This window comes from Eutrema salsugineum, unplaced genomic scaffold (assembly GCF_000478725.1).
Source record: "Eutrema salsugineum unplaced genomic scaffold, Eutsalg1_0 scaffold_5, whole genome shotgun sequence".
Taxonomy (NCBI): Eukaryota; Viridiplantae; Streptophyta; class Magnoliopsida; order Brassicales; family Brassicaceae; genus Eutrema; species Eutrema salsugineum.
Genome location: NW_006256612.1, coordinates 14223953 through 14242858, shown reverse-complemented (window position 1 = coordinate 14242858; position 18906 = coordinate 14223953). Strand labels below are relative to the sequence as shown.

General features: G+C 37.1%; 6 protein-coding genes across 6 annotated transcripts; 2 read left to right on the top strand and 4 right to left on the bottom strand.

The window, feature by feature from the left end:
- The first annotated feature begins 54 nt into the window (after positions 1-54).
- On the top strand, positions 55-916 carry LOC18994382. Its single transcript, XM_006418024.2, has 3 exons — positions 55-73; positions 199-408; positions 558-916. Exons 1-3 carry the CDS (start codon positions 55-57, stop codon positions 914-916), a joined length of 588 nt encoding a protein of 195 aa, XP_006418087.2.
- A 603-nt stretch (positions 917-1519) lies between these two features.
- On the bottom strand, positions 1520-4404 carry LOC18994381 (high mobility group B protein 15). Its single transcript, XM_006418023.2, has 7 exons — positions 4348-4404; positions 3321-3474; positions 3100-3178; positions 2807-2963; positions 2609-2731; positions 2091-2494; positions 1520-1987 (listed from the first exon to the last, which is right to left on the bottom strand). The coding sequence occupies exons 1-7, from the start codon at positions 4358-4360 to the stop codon at positions 1562-1564; spliced, it is 1356 nt and encodes a 451-aa protein (XP_006418086.2). The 5' UTR covers positions 4361-4404; the 3' UTR covers positions 1520-1561.
- A 2052-nt stretch (positions 4405-6456) lies between these two features.
- LOC18994380 (myosin-binding protein 2) lies at positions 6457-7912 on the bottom strand. Its single transcript, XM_024151938.1, has 3 exons — positions 7789-7912; positions 6609-7582; positions 6457-6519 (listed from the first exon to the last, which is right to left on the bottom strand). Exons 1-3 carry the CDS (start codon positions 7910-7912, stop codon positions 6457-6459), a joined length of 1161 nt encoding a protein of 386 aa, XP_024007706.1.
- Positions 7913-9284: 1372 nt separating this feature from the next.
- On the top strand, positions 9285-13012 carry LOC18994379. Its single transcript, XM_006418021.2, has 13 exons — positions 9285-9445; positions 9796-9907; positions 10158-10240; positions 10336-10401; positions 10717-10817; positions 10965-11083; positions 11388-11428; positions 11529-11617; positions 11695-11854; positions 11926-12042; positions 12294-12338; positions 12443-12574; positions 12692-13012. Exons 1-13 carry the CDS (start codon positions 9302-9304, stop codon positions 12824-12826), a joined length of 1344 nt encoding a protein of 447 aa, XP_006418084.1. The 5' UTR covers positions 9285-9301; the 3' UTR covers positions 12827-13012.
- Positions 13013-13518: 506 nt separating this feature from the next.
- LOC18994378 (40S ribosomal protein S27-2) lies at positions 13519-15057 on the bottom strand. Its single transcript, XM_006418020.2, has 4 exons — positions 14926-15057; positions 14389-14490; positions 13918-13946; positions 13519-13830 (listed from the first exon to the last, which is right to left on the bottom strand). Exons 1-4 carry the CDS (start codon positions 14926-14928, stop codon positions 13710-13712), a joined length of 255 nt encoding a protein of 84 aa, XP_006418083.1. The 5' UTR covers positions 14929-15057; the 3' UTR covers positions 13519-13709.
- A 286-nt stretch (positions 15058-15343) lies between these two features.
- LOC18994377 (O-fucosyltransferase 1) lies at positions 15344-18602 on the bottom strand. Its single transcript, XM_006418019.2, has 9 exons — positions 18484-18602; positions 18174-18333; positions 17845-17923; positions 17662-17732; positions 17363-17451; positions 16968-17091; positions 16592-16875; positions 16302-16431; positions 15344-16152 (listed from the first exon to the last, which is right to left on the bottom strand). Exons 1-9 carry the CDS (start codon positions 18489-18491, stop codon positions 15538-15540), a joined length of 1560 nt encoding a protein of 519 aa, XP_006418082.1. The 5' UTR covers positions 18492-18602; the 3' UTR covers positions 15344-15537.
- Between the last annotated feature and the right edge of the window lie 304 nt (positions 18603-18906).

Below are 18906 nucleotides of genomic sequence, written 5' to 3'. Positions count from 1 at the left end.
GGATTTCAAATCTTCTAATCTCTCTAGCCCTAATTTACAGAGTCTCTTGGCGCCATGTCTGGAGAAACCGCCGGTAAGATTTCTCGGTCCCTTGCTGTCGTAATTTGTTTATTTATGGATCGATCTGTCATAGTTAAATTAATGGATTCGTCATATGTAATCAATTGTTTGTCCGTTTGGCAAAATAAAATCTCGCAGCTGAGGCTAAGAAGAAGACATGCGTATTCTGGGACGTAGATGATTGCCCAGTCCCTGAGGGTCTCGATCCTAACTCGATTTATAAGAATATCAAATCTGCTCTTGCGAATGAGGGTTATGTTGGTGATTTGGAACTCATGGCTTATTGTGCGGACGAAACGGTCGCCGATGGATATATGCTCGATGCCGGAATGACCTTGGTACACAAAGGTGATTTCTTGAATGAACACTCTTTTCTCATCATATTTCTTACTAAGTTATTGTTAGATATATATATATATATATATATATATATATATATATATGTCTGTAATCAATCTATTCGATCCTTTTTGTTGCTACCCATGTGTTTTTCCCAGTCAACAAACATCTCACACCGATGTTATTCGACATTTGTGAATGGGCACTAGACAATCCTAAAGGATCAAATCTGCTGCTAATCTCAAAATTCAACCCTGAAGAGAAAAAGTTGGTCTCTGTTGCTGTAAATTTGGATCGCAGAGGTTACAATGTTCTCTTAGCAACGCCTGGTGAAGTCAATTTAGGATGGGTGTATTTTACTCCAAGCTCAGTATGGCTTTGGACGAGCATTTCAAAGGGAGGAACCTCTATTAACGCAAAGGAGAAGAAGCGCAAGTTCAGTGCAGATACTGATACCAATTCTGAGATCATTGCGGATACTGATACCGATTCTGAGAACAGAGATGAAAGTAGCTGATGCAGGGGAGTCGACAATAATAATATTTTTATACATTATCATTTTTTTTCTTTTCAGAATGTAATATGTTTTTATCTTCTTATGCTAACTTTAAATTTATTAGATTATCTTGTGACTTATTGTATTTACTAATTTTTTATGATTCACTGAACTGTTTTTAGTGGGCAAATATCTCTGGTTTCTACCTTACGTAATAACTTCAGCTATTTTTTTTTTTTAATGTGTTGATTTTTCAATGTCTTTCACCCAGTCATGCCTTTGTTTTATTGTTTCAGCAGTTCACGATTACAAAGGCAATAACAGAATAAATTAGTCTGTATCTCTCTCTTTTTTTTCCATGAGATAAAAATTAAATATCAATGAAATTGAAATTGAAAATAACGAAATCCTTCAAAATCTCCAAAACAAGACTTGACATTCAAAAAGACCAATAAACTGTTATAACGGTTCACTCCTAAATCTGCCTTGTTGCCAAAGAAATCTAAAAAACAAAAAAAAAACAGCAAAATAAGAGTACTAAGCTCAACAGAAATTGTCTCGTGCCACAAGTAACCGATCTCAAATCTGATCATCTCTCTAACCTCCTTACCTGTGGCTGTAGAATACGAGATATGGCAACTGCAAAATGAAACAAGAGAAGAATCTTCAGTTCTGCTCAGCAGCCACCACCACCACAGTCGGCTCTTCAGTTTTCTTCATTGGAGATGTTTCCATCACAACATCGCCTGTTTTCTCCTTAGGAGCCACCACTATCTCAGTCGGATTAGGGTTTAGGTTAAGACCTGAAGGATTCGGAGATGGTTCTTCCAGTTCAGGATCAGACTCGCCGTTCTGATCATCATGTGGCTCGCTTTCGCCTGAAAGGCCACTTGAATCACCTTCTTCGTCTTCCTCATCTTCGGCTTCTTCAATTGGAAGATCAGCTTCAGCCATGTCTACGTTTTGCTCTGGAAGCCTCTGTTGCAGTGGAACAGCGTTACTTATGAGCAGTCCTGTCCTAAGCTTCTCTCTGTAGTCTTCCATTTCAGTTCGATATCGCTCTTTGTCCTCCATTGCCTTCCCTTGGTAAACCTAGAATCCAGAGAAAATCAGACAGAGCCACGAGAGAGACTCAGAGAGTTTGTGGGAAAAAAAAAAAAAACAGAGACTAGAGTGTGTGAAAATGTATATATACCGATTTTTCCTCTTCATTGAGCTTGTTCCAGAGTTCGCCGATCATCCTGCTAATCTCTCTATCCTTACCGGGATGAAGCGGTTTAAGCCTCGCGTGCTGCTCCGCGAAAAAGAAGTTATAACCGCTTCTGTTAGGTTTTGGATGAGCAGGATCACGTCTTTTGATCTCTGACTTCTTTCTTCTCCTGCGGCGTTTTGTTACTCCTCCAGTAATCCCCTGAGGATTGGAATTGTTGGGGAAAACACCATGACTCTGTTGCGGAGTCTGATGAGCAGCTGTGTTCTGTGGAAGAAGCTGATACAGAACTCCTTTAAGCTGCTCTGATCCCATTGTTACAGTTACAAGATAACCGTTTTCGAATTTCCCATCGATCACTCCAATCACATTTGAACCAGTTAAAGATCCTGAAGCAATAACAACAGAAGAGAAAAAGAATTTTTTTTTGGCTCAGATTTGTCAATTCACAATTTCTCATTTAGACCATTGATAGAAAGAAAGAGAGAGAAAAGTTGAGAGACCCCCGGGGAATTCTCCATAATCGGTCTTTGGTTGTGGCGTAAAGGTTAAAGCTTGAAGTTCTTGTGAAGGTCTTATGGTTCCCTGCATAAGTCCGGGTCTAGCGGATGGGGTCTGCAAAGAGTCTACAGAAGAAATCATTGTTAGCCAAAAAGACAAGTAACTAGAAAGAAACTGAATTTAGTGTATGGGAGCAAAACCTGGAGGAATCTGGCCATTAGCTTTGAAGTAATAGATCTGCTCGTAATTGTTAAGCAGCGAGAAGTAATATTTGCGCAGGACATATGATGCATTTGTTGCTGTTGGAGGAAAGACAAACGTAGCAGTGACTTCTTTCCATCTCCTTTCATGAAGTATCTACAATTCAAAGAAGGAAAATGATCCAAGGACAAATGTCAATGTCTATTTCAATATCTTAGGACAAAGGCGAATAAATGAGAGATCAAAAAAAAGGGAGATCATATGATATAAAATATCATTGGAGGGGACATACCTTATTGATACCACCACGAGAAGTTACCTCAACGAAAAGCTTGTGCAAGTCCAAATCTCTCCCTCCTATAATCGGAACCCTACAATCACAATGCAAGATGTAAAATGGTGAAATCTCAAAGATGGAAACTTCCTGAACACAAATTTCTGTCAGAGCCAACGGACAACCACTGAACCTACTCTCACAGGTAAGAACGGATAAAGGAAAAAGAAGAAACTTACATGAATTTAGTACCCAAGAGAGAGTGTAGCCTTTCCAAGGAACCCATGAAAAGCTTAGGGTCTGCAACCACAGCCTCATACGTTGCTTCAGGGGTAATGCAAATATTGTTCATTGGCACTGTCCCTTGCTTAAGACAAGAGGTTGATGCCATTCCTTACCCAACCAAAAGACAAAAAAAAAGAAAGATAGGTAAGTACTTTAAGATCATTTACCCTCTTTAACAACCACTAAATCTTCTTCAGCATTTACATTCCTTCTTATTAATGAAACAACAGTCAGAGACTTTAAGGCTCTGCACATCTAAGTGTATTTAGCCGTCTTCCAGAAAACAGAAACTCAACGATACACAAGAGTTCAGTTATAGCGTATTATCCACAGAGATGCAATGAAGAAAAACTCAAGGAACAAATTTATGATGTAATGACAACCAGTAAAGAAGCAGAAAGAGATTGCAAAGTCGATGAAAAGAAACAATAAAGGCTTTAAGGAAAAAGCTGTTGAAAAGGCCCCTTCATGAATTCTTCTCCTCCTTCTGTTTCTTCTATGCAAAACAAAAACTGAATAGACAGATTGCCATTAAATGTAAAGCGACTTGTGCTAGATAAGCAACCACACTTTAAGGATTCATAACAAAGACACATCTATCGCCCAATCTCTCTCTATCTGACAAAAAGGGGAATTTTTGCGCCGGCAACGTATTTTGCTTGAGATTTTTAGGAACACAAACCGAGAAATCCTTCAAACAGGCATATTAACAAATACATTACATGCATCTACTAAAAAGTTAATGCCCAACAACAACTTTTCTCCAAAGGAAGCCATTAATTCTCTGTTTATATGACCAAACAACGAATAGATTTTCGACAGATGCAACAGCGAAAATGAATTTTAAAAAAGAGGAACCCTTTTATGGGGTTTCCCGCGAGGCAACAACAACAAGCAGCAAAACCCCAGACGACAAAAAAGATAATTATTAAATAGTAGTAGTAGAGAAGATTTAAAAATGATGGTTAAAAAAAATCTCACCTTTGCTAACCATTTACCCTTGGATATTCATAAAAATCAAAGCTTTGGTATCCCTTTAATGGTGAAGCAGGGCATAGAGAATATAATGAAGGGACGCGTACGTTGATGCGTATGTATGAATGTGTAAATAAGGAACCCAGATGAGGAAAATAACAGATGGGGGAGGCTATAAAATAGGTCAAAATTATATATATTTACCAAAGGGTGAGAGAGAATTGAGCTATGAGAAATAATGCACGATATAAGGAAAATAAGAAAGAGAAAATCATGATATCGAATTAAAGGAAGAAAACAATTTTCTATTTTAATTTAGATCTTCAAGTTTGGCCACAAATTTATTGAAAGAAAAATTAAATTTTGTATTTAATAGTTAATTATGATAAATATAGTTCAATGAATTTTATTCAAACCAAATTTTTTCTATTTTTATATAAAGACGATAATAATTTTTTTATTGATATTTCTTTCGAATCGTTATTTTTGTGTGGTGTGAAAAAAAATAAACTATAAATTGAATAAAAGATTTATCAAATAAATTAAAAAAACATATAAGAAAACATATACAATTTTAATAAATGTTTTATTTTTTAATATAATGTCCTTATAAATTAGTAATATATATGGACAAGAATGAATAATGATGAACTTAATTTCTTTTCTGGATAATGAAACTAATATTAAAGACATATTCAATTTGCTAACCATGCATAGCCTAAACGTATTTGTGGTCCAATTAACAGTAGATGACAAAGACAACTAGCGCTTATGGGTAGTGTTGACTAATTATGTAAAAAAAATTAGAGAACTCTTTAGGAAGCCAGAATCAAATATATTTATGTTTTTAAAACGAATTTAAGAAGAAGAAAGGAGTGAGATACGAAGTGCCGTAACGTATGAACGACATTTTCTTTCTTTCACTATTGACCGTCCGATAGGATATATTAAATACACGTTCATGTGAATTTCATTTTCACTTTATGGAAATTAATAAATAATTATATACACTAAACATGTGTAACCGTTTAATTTCAAAAAGAGTGAGTCTAATATATTGAGATATATTAAATTTGTTATCTTTTGGTCAGATAGATATCAAGTTTGTTTATGATGTCACAAAATACTTATTCTAGATATTCATACCTTGACTTGGCACATTTCGTTAAATTGTTAACTAGTTGAACAAATTCAACCATATATGTAATAATGGTTAAAAGATATAACAAAACAATAAACTATTATCTATACCTTTTAATATATATATCTTAGTAGTATGGAGGATATCATCTTAAATATGACGATTCAAACCGAGAAGATTACTATCTCAACAATCTATAAAATATCATACCAGATCTTACAAACATTCAAAAAAAAAAAATTAATGCATAGAATACTAGAATAACAATTATTATTTTGTGGATATGAATATATCTGACAACTTAAAAACATTAACTTAACAAAAGACGTTAATATTGTCAGATAGATCATAGATGCTAGGCACTAATATTTAACATTATGGTTTCTAATCTATTTTCATCAAGAGATATTAAAAAAAAAAAACTAATCGATTTATCTCGATGTTCTTGTATGACGGTTTCAACGAATTTAAATAACGGAATAAAAAAAGTATATGATTTTTTAAAAAAATTCGAAAAAAATATTAACCTAATAATCCGAATAAATTGCTAGTACAAAGTTGAGTTTCAAAACCCGATCGAAGATATCAACAAAAAATGCACACGTTTTCTGATTTCTCTATGCTTATGGATACAGTATATCGGTTTATGTATACATTTCCATATTTTTTTAATGTCAAACAAGTTTTAACAACCTAAGAAAAAGAAGAAGAAAACATATAACCAAATTTACAAAGAATTACTGTTGATATATAAATCGATTAATCGAACAAAAAGAAAGAAGCACAGATGTGCAAATACTGTATGTGTAGATTTCAAAAACCATTTGACTTGTGACTCACGCTTCATCCACCACGAACACAGTAAAATTCCGTTACTGGTAACTCAACCTTGTATGTTGTATCCTATAAATACAGACCATGTATCTATATGTGTAAGTATTAATACAACGTATATATCTCAACAAACTAAAGCTTCAAGAAGAGTGAAGGTCCATGGAAGATCTTCTCCAAGCTCGCTTCTCTGACGTAACCCTAACCTAGAAGACACGGCAAAACAATATAAGTCTCAGATAAGCCATAACATATGATATATATCCCTAACACCAAAGAGTTTTGGAAAATTAACCTTTGATGACAAAGAAGGCAAAGATGCTCGTCTGGTAAGCTCCTCTCTTTCCTCTTGAACAGCTTTTAATCTTTCTCTCAACAATTCCACTTCATTCTCAATCTTTAACCTCTCATAATCAACCGCAGACATCGATTTTCTCCTTGAACCCGAAGAGCTTAGCGACTTCCTGCGTGGACGACATAATGGAGGAAGCTTTCGAGCAATCCCTGAGACAATGGTACTATTTTCCTGTAATGATTCTTCAGGTTTGCTAAAGGAAAAACCTTCTAGATTCTTCTTCTTCTTCTTCTTACCAAAGTTCTCTGTTTCGTCCTTCACCATATGAACATCACGCACATGCGAGTACGCAACTTCTGAATCCGATTTATACAGATCTCTGTTTCCTTCTTCTCTATAAGGCATATCAAGAACCGTTCCATCAACTTCTTGTACAAGCAAAGCTCTTCTCTCTTGAGAATCTTGATTTTGCTTACCTCCCGGTTTCACCTTCTTTTCGGTACTCTCAGGAAGATTCTGCTCTCTTGTTAAAGAACATTCCAATTCGTCTGTCTCGAAGAGTAGCTGTCTATAAGCTTCAACTTCTTTCTCCAAGAAATGCTTTTCCCTCTCACGCCGTATCAAAATGTCTTTGAGTATGACCATCTCTTCAGCATCAAATGTCGATTTCTCTTCAACCACTCTCTGGAACTGCATCGCTTCCATTTCTATCGCCGCCTTCTCATCTTGCAGCCTATGTATCATCGCCATGGCTTCATCCGCTGCTGATGCTGCTGCGCTTCTCTCTTTATCGAGCTCAACACAAATCGCTGCTCGAGCAGCTCTCTCTTCTTTCAGTGATTCCTCTAAATCCTTGACAGAGTTTTCCTCTGCATTTCTGACAAAAGACAGTTCTGCGGATGAATTGGAGAACACATTTTTTTCAAGTTCTGGCCAATGAGACAGATTAACCCTCTCTCCTGTCCTTACACCATCTGCAAATTAAAGCCGAATCAACACAAAATCATCCGAGGATCCATATCAGCATATATAAACGGAACAATGTTATAATCTTGAAAGGTCAAAAAGGATGGCCAGATCAACATACATTCAAGAAGAGCAAGGCCTAGCATCGAATGTAGAAGCAAAATCTCTATAAAAAAATGGACGATATCGATCAGTTTAAGATAAGAAAGAATACCTTTTACGGTCTCATCGAAAGCTTGTGATGAAGAAATTGATTCAAGGCCTCTCCTACGGTTCTTAAGACCGTTTCTTGATCTTCGGGTAGCAAAACGCTTTCCCTTCATTCCCTGAACGGTCATCAGATTATTGTTGATCGCATTCTGTTCTTCTCTTGACACATCATCCTCTGTTTCATCTTTACCTCTAGCGTTACTTATATCACCACCGTTCTTTCTCACCAGCTTCAGTTGGACAAACCGGTTCGAATCATCATCATCACTAGTAATCGAACCAAAGGGGATTTTTGTTTTTATAGATCGGTCAACGACCGAAATTCTCTCCGATGCACAATTCACTAGGTCTCCTCGAAGACATTTCTTCATGTTTGCATCACCGAAACGTCCACTGTGAAATCTTGGAAGAGTAAAACCTAGAAACCCTAGAAACTTCAACACGACATGTATAAAGAGAGCTGTACAGAGAAGGAAATAAGATATGGCGAGATTCAGAAATGCGCCTATGAGACCAGTGAGATCCCAGTTGTGTGTATCTAAACACGGCATTTTTTTGTAAATAGATAAATGGTTTCTATAGCCTTAAGAGTCTCTGCATATATGTTTTCTTTCAGACAGTCACTTGCGAAGAAATTTGATGTGGAAAATACAGAAACATTGATCATCTGCTCCAACTTTGATAGACCTGTTTCAGATTTCACGTCTCAAATTCTAAACCTAACATGTAAATCCGAGAATTTTTATTTATTTTTGATCCGAAATGAATAATCAATTAAAGAAAACGGATGTGAACCACATGTCTCAAATAGGTAGAAAAGTAGCTATTTTTTAACATATACATTTGAGCAATCAAATAAAAAAAATTTGGGATTTACCCGAAGCTGAGGTCTAGCATTAGCCAAGTGGGGAATTAGAAGTTGTTTACCAAGGGAGGAGAGAGAGAGGTAACGTAAAGCGCAAGAAAATATGCTCCTCCCCCTCGGCCATGAGATACCGGTTTATATATATATATACATGGTTTCGGGCATTTCCTTCGAATTCCCTCTGACTCCATTGACATTTGGTCTGAAAACGAGTAGCATTAAACTGATACTTTTTCACTTTTGTTCCCAAACTACCCCTCTAAGTTCAATGAAATATGTTCTTGGAAATATGTGGATAATTATGAGATTATTTTGTCCGGTTTTTATGGTTTCTGGCACTTATCAAAAAATCATTTCACCAGTGCGATTTTCATCTAATTCATTTTTAGTGACTCGTCCAGTTTATGAGCCGGTACACATAAAAAAAAAAGGGAACCGGGAAGATGTGGTAAGGAAAATTGGGCAGATACGGTTCGATTCTGGTTTTCAGAATTTCGACAACATTTAGTCATTTACCAGGGATTATGGAATTAGCGTACCGAACCGGATCTAAACCCTAAACCTCTGCGTCGCCTGAACCGGTTAAATCCTCCAGACTTTCCTTCCACCTCTCCAGCATCTCGGACCAATATCGATCGACTGAGCCGAGTTCATGGCCCTCGTTCGATTCATCTCTTCTCGGAAGCTTTCACAACCTTTTTGCAGTAGAAATGTTCATCAATTCGCGCTGCCACGCTTTCTATCTCTTCGAGCTCTCTTCTCGACTCATAAGCTCATAGGTGATGAACCAGTTCTTGTGAGTTTCTTCTTTATCTCTCCCTCGTTTTCGTCTCCCAGAGTGGCCTTGATAAGTTGAATTAGTGATAACTTTGATCAACTTTATTATGCGGCTGTTGAATCTCGGAAATCTGTACATGATAATCAAATCTAATGCACAAATCATTTTGAATTTCCTAGAAAATTTTCTGCTCTATGAATTTTGTCTCCGTTAATTTTTTTTCATAGAATTTTATGTTTACAGTCTCATATTCATAGATTTTACAGTTATCATATAGATCCGATTCTTGATGTTTTTATTTTCAGATTTCATTTTCATTTGGCGATTTCTGAAATGTGGGGACTAACTGTTTGGTTAAACCGAAACAGGTTCGAGATTTCATACACACAGCATTGTATGATCCAAAACACGGCTACTTCTCTCAACGATCACGATCTGTTGGTGTTTTGGAGAGAAGCATTAATTTCAACCAGCTTGAAGGTAAGCTAAAAGTTCAAGTTTCACTTGCCCTAAGTGTTTGGATTCTTCAGTTTTATACACGCCCTATAACTTCCCACTGCTTGAAAGAAATTAGATCTAATTCTACAGGATACGCTCTTTATTGGAGCACCGTTGACTAGTTTTCTGTTGTTTCTATGGGCTATAATTATCCTATCACCAGAAAAAAGTTATATTGCTTGTGATGTTATCTCTTCATACCTGTAAGTCGACTCTTTTTTCCCTGTCCTAGGGAGGAAGGCGTACATTAAATTATTGGAAAATGTTTACAAGCAGAGTGACATTTCTTGGTTTACTCCAGTAGAGCTCTTCAAGGTGAAATGTCGTGGATAAGTTGTTTGATGTTTTCTTGGAATAGCCTTCTTTTTTCTGTAATTTTCTTATTTGATGATGTCAATCATCTCTTGTAGCCTTGGTATGCTCATGGAATTGCAGAAGCCATACTGCGAACCACTAATCTCTCAGTTCCATTAAAGGTTTGCGTTTTGTGATCTTTCTGTGTTTTATCTATTTTCAGCACAAAACAAAACATGCGATTATATCTCTGATTTCTGTAGTTATATGGGAAGCCTTGAATCTAGTACGTCCTGAGCTATCTTTACCTATCAGCCTACACTAGAACTAGGTAGTAATAGCCTAGGCCTTTAACCTGTTCAGTTGTTCATGCCTCGAAAACTTGATATACAGAAACAATGGTTTACCTATAAAGGTTTATTATCCCGGTTGTGAGTTAAAGATTACATTTGCACTGATTCTTCTGTTAATCGATAACTCTTGAAACGTGTGCTTAGATTTATGAAATTGGTGGTGGATCGGGCACCTGTGCGAAGGGTGTATTGGACTACATAATGTTGAATGCTCCTGAGAGAATCTACAATAACATGAGCTACACGTACGTATGCCCAAAATTTCCGCTCTATTTTAAATTCAGCTAGCATTAATGATACACAATCATCGTTGGCTTGAACCTCAGCATAGTAACCCTGTTATGAAACATGTTACAATATTATTAACTGCATGCTATTTTACTGTATATCAGTTCTATAGAAATCAGTTCTTCACTGGCTGAGATTCAAAAGGAAACTGTTGCACAAGTTGGAAGTCATCTATCAAAGTTCCGAGTTGAGTGTCGTGATGCATCTGACCTATCTGGATGGAGTGAGGTTCTTTCTGTTCAGCATGAGGCAGATCTTTTTTTTTTCCTGTGGCTATGCTAGAGTTAGTTATTTGGTTAAAAATGACAAACTTAGAGAGTTGTTCACCGAATTCCGTAATATAACATTGTTAGAAGATTGAGCTAGTCAGAGAAACCGTTAGTCACATTAGATTATGCTGAAATTTTTCTTGACACTACTTATTGGTCAAGATTTTTATAAATTAGGGCACACGTTTTATCGAACAATTTTCAGTTTAGTGACGATGAAGTTATCTATCCGTGCTTATATAGTAATTTTTCAAACAGGGAATGTGGAGCAACAACCTTGCTGGGTGATTATGCTCGAGGTACGCAATTAAGTAAAAGTTCTATTTGATTGGTATTCTGTATTTGAAGAAGAATCTATGTCTAATATTTGTATCAACTTATGCGGTTATGACATTGCAGGTGCTAGATAATCTCCCACACGATCTTGTCTATTCTAAAAGTCAAGTTTCCCCATGGATGGAAGTCTTGGTGGAAAATAAACCAGAGAGGTGCATAGAATACCGGTTTGATTGAAATGAGGTTTTACATTTCTGCTTTATTGATTACGATCTCTTATAAATTGCAGCGAAGCACTCTCTGAGCTATACAAGCCTTTAGAAGATCCACTGATTAAGCGCTGCATTGACATTTTAGAACATGAAGATGATCCGGTTTCAAAACCAAAAGAAATTTGGTCCAAACTATTTCCCAAACCTAGACGTAGTTGGCTTCCGACAGGTTGTTTGGTAAGAAAAGATGGTGTGAACATATCTAAAAAAGATATTGTGTTGCTCTTTTCTAATTTTGGAAATTCCAGAAATTGCTGGAGGTTTTACATGAAAAGTTGCCAAAGATGTCCCTAATCGCTTCGGACTTTAGCTTCTTGCCGGATGTGAAAGTTCCTGGTGAAAGAGCACCATTGGTTTCAACAAAGGTCTGTTCTTTTCTTTTCCTTGTAACTGTGCATCGACACCTTTCTCAGTATGTGTGAACTGTTTTAAACACTGAACCATAGAGCAATGGCCAAAATTAAGTCTAGACGTCATTGTTTGAATCAACAAGAACTTGGTTTCGATATACAGTAAGAGAGTGTCTTTCTCCAATGCGTATATCAAACGTTGGTTCAAGAATACACTACATCCGTGAAGTTATTTATGATCTGATAAACAATGTTTGTATTTGCAGAAAGATGGATGTAGCTCAGATTACAGTAGCTATCTAAATGCAAAGGTGAAAACTATCTTCTTTGACTAATTGTATATGTTTTTCCTCCATTGCAAATTGAGCAGTCCCATTAAAAAAAAATTCACAAGAAAACTTGATTGATCTTGCAGGGTGATGCTGATATATTTTTCCCAACCGATTTTTGGCTTTTGGAACGAATGGACCATTATTGTTCCGGATGGAGGAAGATGGAAAAAGACGGGACACCATCGAAAAAAGGAAGGAAAAGGCGAACTCTCACTGTAAAACATTTTTCTCCTTAAATCATTACAACAAGAGAGAGGATGTTTCTTCTGAAAGTTTTCAGTAACAGTCTTTCTTCGTCTTCTTATCTTTTTTTTTTTTTGTTTCGCTTGTAGCTCGATACATCAGCGTTCATGGACGAGTTTGGTTTACCTACAAAGACGAGAACAAAGGACGGATACAACCCATTACTAGATGACTTCAAGAACACTAAGTTCTATCTTAGTGTCCCAACTCATAACACTAAGTAAGCACAAGGTATCGTCAGCTCCTATAGCTGGCTTTTGGTAAGATTCAGACATTACAAAATGAAAGAAACATCCCTCTTTAATTTCTGTTTTTGTAATAAATTTCAATCAAAATTCCCATTGGTGCCTTAAAAAAAAGCACGAACATGAAATGAAATGTGAAAGAGCTCGATTGAGAGAAACTCTGAAAACTAGTGATCCGGTTAACCGAAAATTTATCATAATATTACCAACCGAATAGTGATTGTTGTTGAATTGAATCAATTATCTCATCTTATACTTTTCTATTTGACGGTTCCGCTATATAAAAAAAAAACATGATACACTAAAAGTGAAAACAAATGCGTATCTGTGATGGCCCTCCATGGTTGCAGAATCGTGTGTTACAAGAGATCGCAGCTATGCAACTTACATTGCTAAAGCTGGCCCTCCATGGTTTCAGAATCGTATTGCAGCTGATGTAGCAAACGGCTAATCGACCAGCCCTTGTTCCCCGGTTCTTACTTATCGTTATTGTGGTCCATGGATCTCTTTGCCCTTTTGTCTTGTACTGGAACTGTTAAGAACTCTTTTCTTCTACAGGAACTGCTAAGAGCTTCGTTTTAACATTCTCTTCAGTTAGTTTATTAGCTTGTCTGTAATTCAGTGTTTCTAGATTAAAGAGTATTTTAATGTAATATAAGTAGTAGGAATAATCTCCAAGCCAACGAACCAACTTTTGCATAAAGAAGTTGAAAAGCCGTACTAATTTAAGATTCAGACGTCAAAATAGTAACAACCTTAACATCCAAACATCAACATAGGTTTATTCTAACATCCAGCGACCAAAAAAAGAAGAAAGAAAGCAGCCTTGATTTGATATTATGATAAGCTTCAAATCATTCTCTCACTTTTTCCTGAAAGAGCATCCTTCGGTGAGCCTAGCCTTTCCTCCAGTAGGCTGGCACAGAATTGTCTGGCAGTTTCCGCATACCACAACGGTCTGCGAGTGGCTGAACACGGTAGTACTGCATTTCCAAACACAATGCCCATAAGTTTATGTTTCTTCATCTAAGTAAATAAGTCATAAGGGAATAATTGTTTAGAGATCTTACATGTTGAAGCAGCCTTGGCACTTGACATCCTTCAATAAGGTTAACAAACATCAAGAAACAATAATCAGAGTCCACAAAGAGTAGATAAACCTCATGCATTAAGTTAGACTAAATGAGAGAATCAGATTTACAATTCTAAACTGAGAGATTATGCTTTTTTAGTAGGAAGAGGGTACTAAATCATTATACCATTATCGATGGTTGATAAACAACAAACATTGATCAAACACTAGATAAAATCCAAAGGTTGATGAGAAAACCAAATTCAAAAACACAAAACTTCCAATCTAAACAGAGATATGGTGTCTAGAAGTAGTAAAATGATTCAAGTGGTTTAACAGCAAAAACTCAATACTAAATTGAACCTTAAACACTAAGTCAGGGATCGTGAGAAAATCAAACTCGCAAAATGCAAATTAACAACTCAAAAAACGGTTTCAGAAGAAAGCAAAAAAGGTTTAAAATCAGTACCATGAAGAAGGAATTAGGCGACTGAACAAGACGCTTGAGCTTGTGCTTCCTCTTCTCAAGCTCTGCTGGTGGGTTAAGAAGATCGATATCGTTTTGAAGAACCTGTTTCATTTCATGAAGTTAGCTTCCAGAAAAATGACGAACAAGCTTAGCTTAGATCAATCAAAACACGATTCAAAAACATAGATTCCCGAGAGACACTAAAATTCACAAACGGATCCATAAAGCCTGTTCAAAAGAACATTCCCCCCAAAAGCTCAATTTTCAAAGACAACGGAACATTGCAGTCAGGTTTTGATCATCTGGATTCGAAACCCAACAAAATACAACATACGGGCAATCTAGAGAGACCATTTTATCCTAAGATACTTTGAATATCCATATCTATGTAAAACTGAGAAGTCAGTGAATGCACGAGAAACGGAATAAAAACACAAGACTGAGAGTATCTATATCTATGTAAAACTGAGAAGTCACTGAATCCACGGAATAAAAAGACAAGACTGAGAGTAGAGAGGAAGAGAAATTAGGACGAACCATGTTTGCAGGTGTTCCGGAGCTGACGACTTCTGATTCTTCTACGGCGGCACAATACGGTTCCCTCTACGCTTATATATAAAAAGGAAATAACTAAAACCCTAGAGTAGTTCCCGTAAATAATTATTGGGCCTATTTACTTAGCACATGCCCATTTATTTATATCCTGAATTGAACCAAGGGCCTGGTAATTTTTTTTTTGGGTAAAAAGGGCCTGCTAAATTTATTTGTTAGATTTTTTTTTTTTTTCCATAGTTCAATTAAAGGCATGAGAAATCCTCATGTAGTTCGGTAACAACAATACATCTCGGAACGAAAGAAAACAAATAATGTACGTATCTGTAGAATTTCATCATATACTTTTTCTATTTAACGGTTCCGGTATGAAAAAGCATACACTAAAAAAGAAAACAAATACTCTGTGAAATCTCATCACATTACTCTTCGGTTTTTGTTACAAATTTGAAAAGGAGATTCAAATCTATGCTTCATATAGAAAAACAGAGCCATCTGAACTGTATGAACAATAAAGCTCTCTCTTCTTCTGCTCTTCTTTTCTTTTTAACAAGTTTTGGCATAAAATGTTTCAAAGGCTCTGACAAGTTAAGATCCTCACCCTTGTAATCCAGTGACCGTGGAATTTGACTGAGAAGATGAATCTGGATCACCAACACTCTCTAACCGGCTGTCAAGAATCTCCAAAACATTATCCGGCGGGCATTTGTCACTCGGCTTCTTCGGATTCATCTGACAGAAACATTCAGGCCATGAGTTTGTGTAAAACGATTCAGGAGATACACGTTTGTGAGGCCCTCCAAAGTTTGTTTTCAGCATTACTCGTCTCACGGATTCTTCGAATCCCGCGGTTTTTCCTTTCTCTCTAGCTATGAAGATTGGAGCTAAAGCTTTTCTGTCCGGTCTGATTGTGGTACGGAAACCGTAGTAAAGACGATGACCCAAGAGATTGTTGGCGAAATTGCTCGGTCCATCATATGTTGGCATAAAAATGTCGGACAGGAGACAAACCATGTAATCCACAGCTGATCCTATTAAGCCTTGCGAGTTTGCTGACAGTTCCTCAGACGGGTCCACCGAGCTATGGTTGTCAAGCCTTGGGAATAACGTTCGAAACGGCTTCATGAACCGTTCCCCGCCGAAAAGTTCACCAGCTGCTAGGTATATCCTTGTGGAGTTGTCGAATCTCATCGCTCGTAATATAAGACCTACCTGCACCACAAGGATCAACCAAAATGTCATGTTGCATTTCTAAAGCCTACAACAATGTCATAGTAGCTGTAATCATGATCCCTCTATTGCTGTCTAGCTCAATCAGTTCTTTTATCTGTGAATATATGAAAACCAAGTAGAGGACGTACCTCCTCAGGGGTCAGTGGACACTTCCCAATAGCCCGTCTTTCGTTGTAAATAAGCCTTTTATCTGCGAAATTTTCTTTACGGTACTTCCTAAGTATCTTCTGTTCCTCAGAGTTAAATATGTCGAAGCACCTGCAAAAAAATAGACAATGACCCATTTTTCCCACGTGTATGTAAGATCATAAAAGGGCAACCAACTTCTTTGTAAAACACTTTCACCAAGAACCAACTTTGATATATAAAATGAAACAAAAGTTGATGGTTAAAGAGAGATTTTTGCACAAGAGCATACCCTGCAAATGCCAACATATCCATTTCGAAACGAAGATGGATCGACATGAAGTGGCCCTGTGACCGGAGTTTGTCAACAATCGATTCACTCAACTTCATGATGTGTGGCTTGAATCTCAAAGCATGGTAGTTCACTCTGCACCTTAACCGTTGATATTCAGGATTGTCAATTTCCTCCGCCAACCGATGTGAAAAAGGTGTAAGATAGATAGCACTATGTTCCTTCATTGCCTTTAGAGCAGTTGTCAGGTACCAGTCAATAGGAGCATCTCTAGGAGGACGAATCTGATTCAAAGAAAAAAACGAACACACATGTGTATAACCTTTACTTTCAAACTCTAAGCTTATATGAAAAAAAAAATTCCATAAGCCTGTACCTGAAAAGCTTTTATCTTCTTTGCTTTCCCATTTTTGTGAACATCGGGGATCTTTCCAACAATCTTAACATCATACTTCAGTGTCTCAATAAAATGTTCAACATCATATATACCTTGGAAACCACTGCGAATAAAACAATCATATATTAGAGAATACAAACATATACTCAAACATGCTTATGTAATGGCATTTGCTCTTCTCCGCACAACAACACCTATCCATAACCATTAGGCAAAGAAATCCACCAAGAACTTATATCTCATGATACTTAGAAAGGCATACAGATTGCATTACCTTTACATTTGTAACCAATAAAAAATCAACTTTTTATTTTACAGAAAGTATCTTATTTTCTAGAATTATCTTTGCAACAGATCTGAAGGAAGCAACATACCTGTCATCATGCCAAAACGAGTTTGCATCTAATTCCGGCAACACAAGTGTAGCATTCATGATGCGGGCAGCAAGTACTGCATTACATATCTGCAACATCCAGATGTCAATATTTGTCAAACCGAAGATCAAAACAACCCGATTTATAGTGGACGGTTGAAGCTAGCTCAACTCCACTAGATTTCAAGATTAGAAAAACCTCTCGTAAAGTGACCCAAACAGGACATCAACAGTATTGGAGTGTAAAAGGACAGAAGAAAGATGTAACTAACGACCTTGATAATGTAATAGAACACCTACCGCACTACGTTGCTGATTCAAACCACCATTACATCGAACACGAAGATAACCATTTGTCTCCTTGGTGGGAGCTGCAAAAGGAATAAGAAGGTTCGTATCATCATTTCAAGCTTGGAACGCCCTAAGACTTTGAGATTAGCATCGAGTTAAATCTTTACAGCTCAAAACACGAGATGAACATACGAGGCCAGTCAGATCGTGGCGCAGAAGATGGTCGCCAACCGCCAGACTCAGCACTCTCCCATAGCTCTTCCACGTTTATCTACTCAGAAATATCGTATAGAATCCATCACAAAGGGCTTAGATCAACAAAGACTGACTAAAACTATCATCCATATAGAAGCAGGTGACAGAATTTGGATCTTTGGCTCCTTCAATTATTTAGTTTAGAAAAGTCGAAACAAAATACTTCCATCTTCATTTCACTTTACGCATTTCATCGCCAATCAAACAGAAGACCCGATCTTCAGCTATAAATCGATGCTCCAAATACATAGCAAAAGTGAAGTAACCTTAGATGGACGGGTAGGCTCGCGATTAGCACCGATGTTAGCCGAGAAAAGCAGCGAGAGCGTACAGATCAGTAGAACAATGACTCCAATAGACAGCTTCGCCACCATCCCCTTTGTTCCAACTCCTCCCGTCTTCCCGTGAGGCCGGTGGTGCCCTAACCTGCAACATCACTCAAAGTCAACACCGATCCAACCGATATTATCTCTATTGATACGAAGGTTGCATCTTAGAAACCAGAAATTTCTCGAGAAGCCAAAACAATTTGCCCAGAGAAATGCAATGGAAGCAAGAGTTTTAGTAATAATCTACCTTCTCATCGCGTTTGAAATCAGGAAGGAAACGAGATCTTCTCCAGTGATTTGAGAATTGGCAATACTCTGTGTGTACTCTCTCCTTCGGAGTCTCTTTCTCACTGGCGAGATGTAGATTTTTCGTTAATCTTAAGTTAATTGATTACAGCTGATTCGGGTCACATTAGCAGGCGCGAGTCAGGCCCGCAACGAACCGACGTCGGTTCTAGGGATCAACCGGCCGGTCGACTATTTGAAACCAGGCTTACCTTTTTCTTTTTTTGCGAAAACCAGGCTACCTTTTTCAAATCAAAAATTTCCAATATATTTCCCATAAAACAACACAGAGCATTATTGATTGATTTATAGACAGCGATTAGTAAAATGAGGTTTCAGGATTTTTATATTTAGCGATTAGTAGAATGTTCATTATCAATCAAAG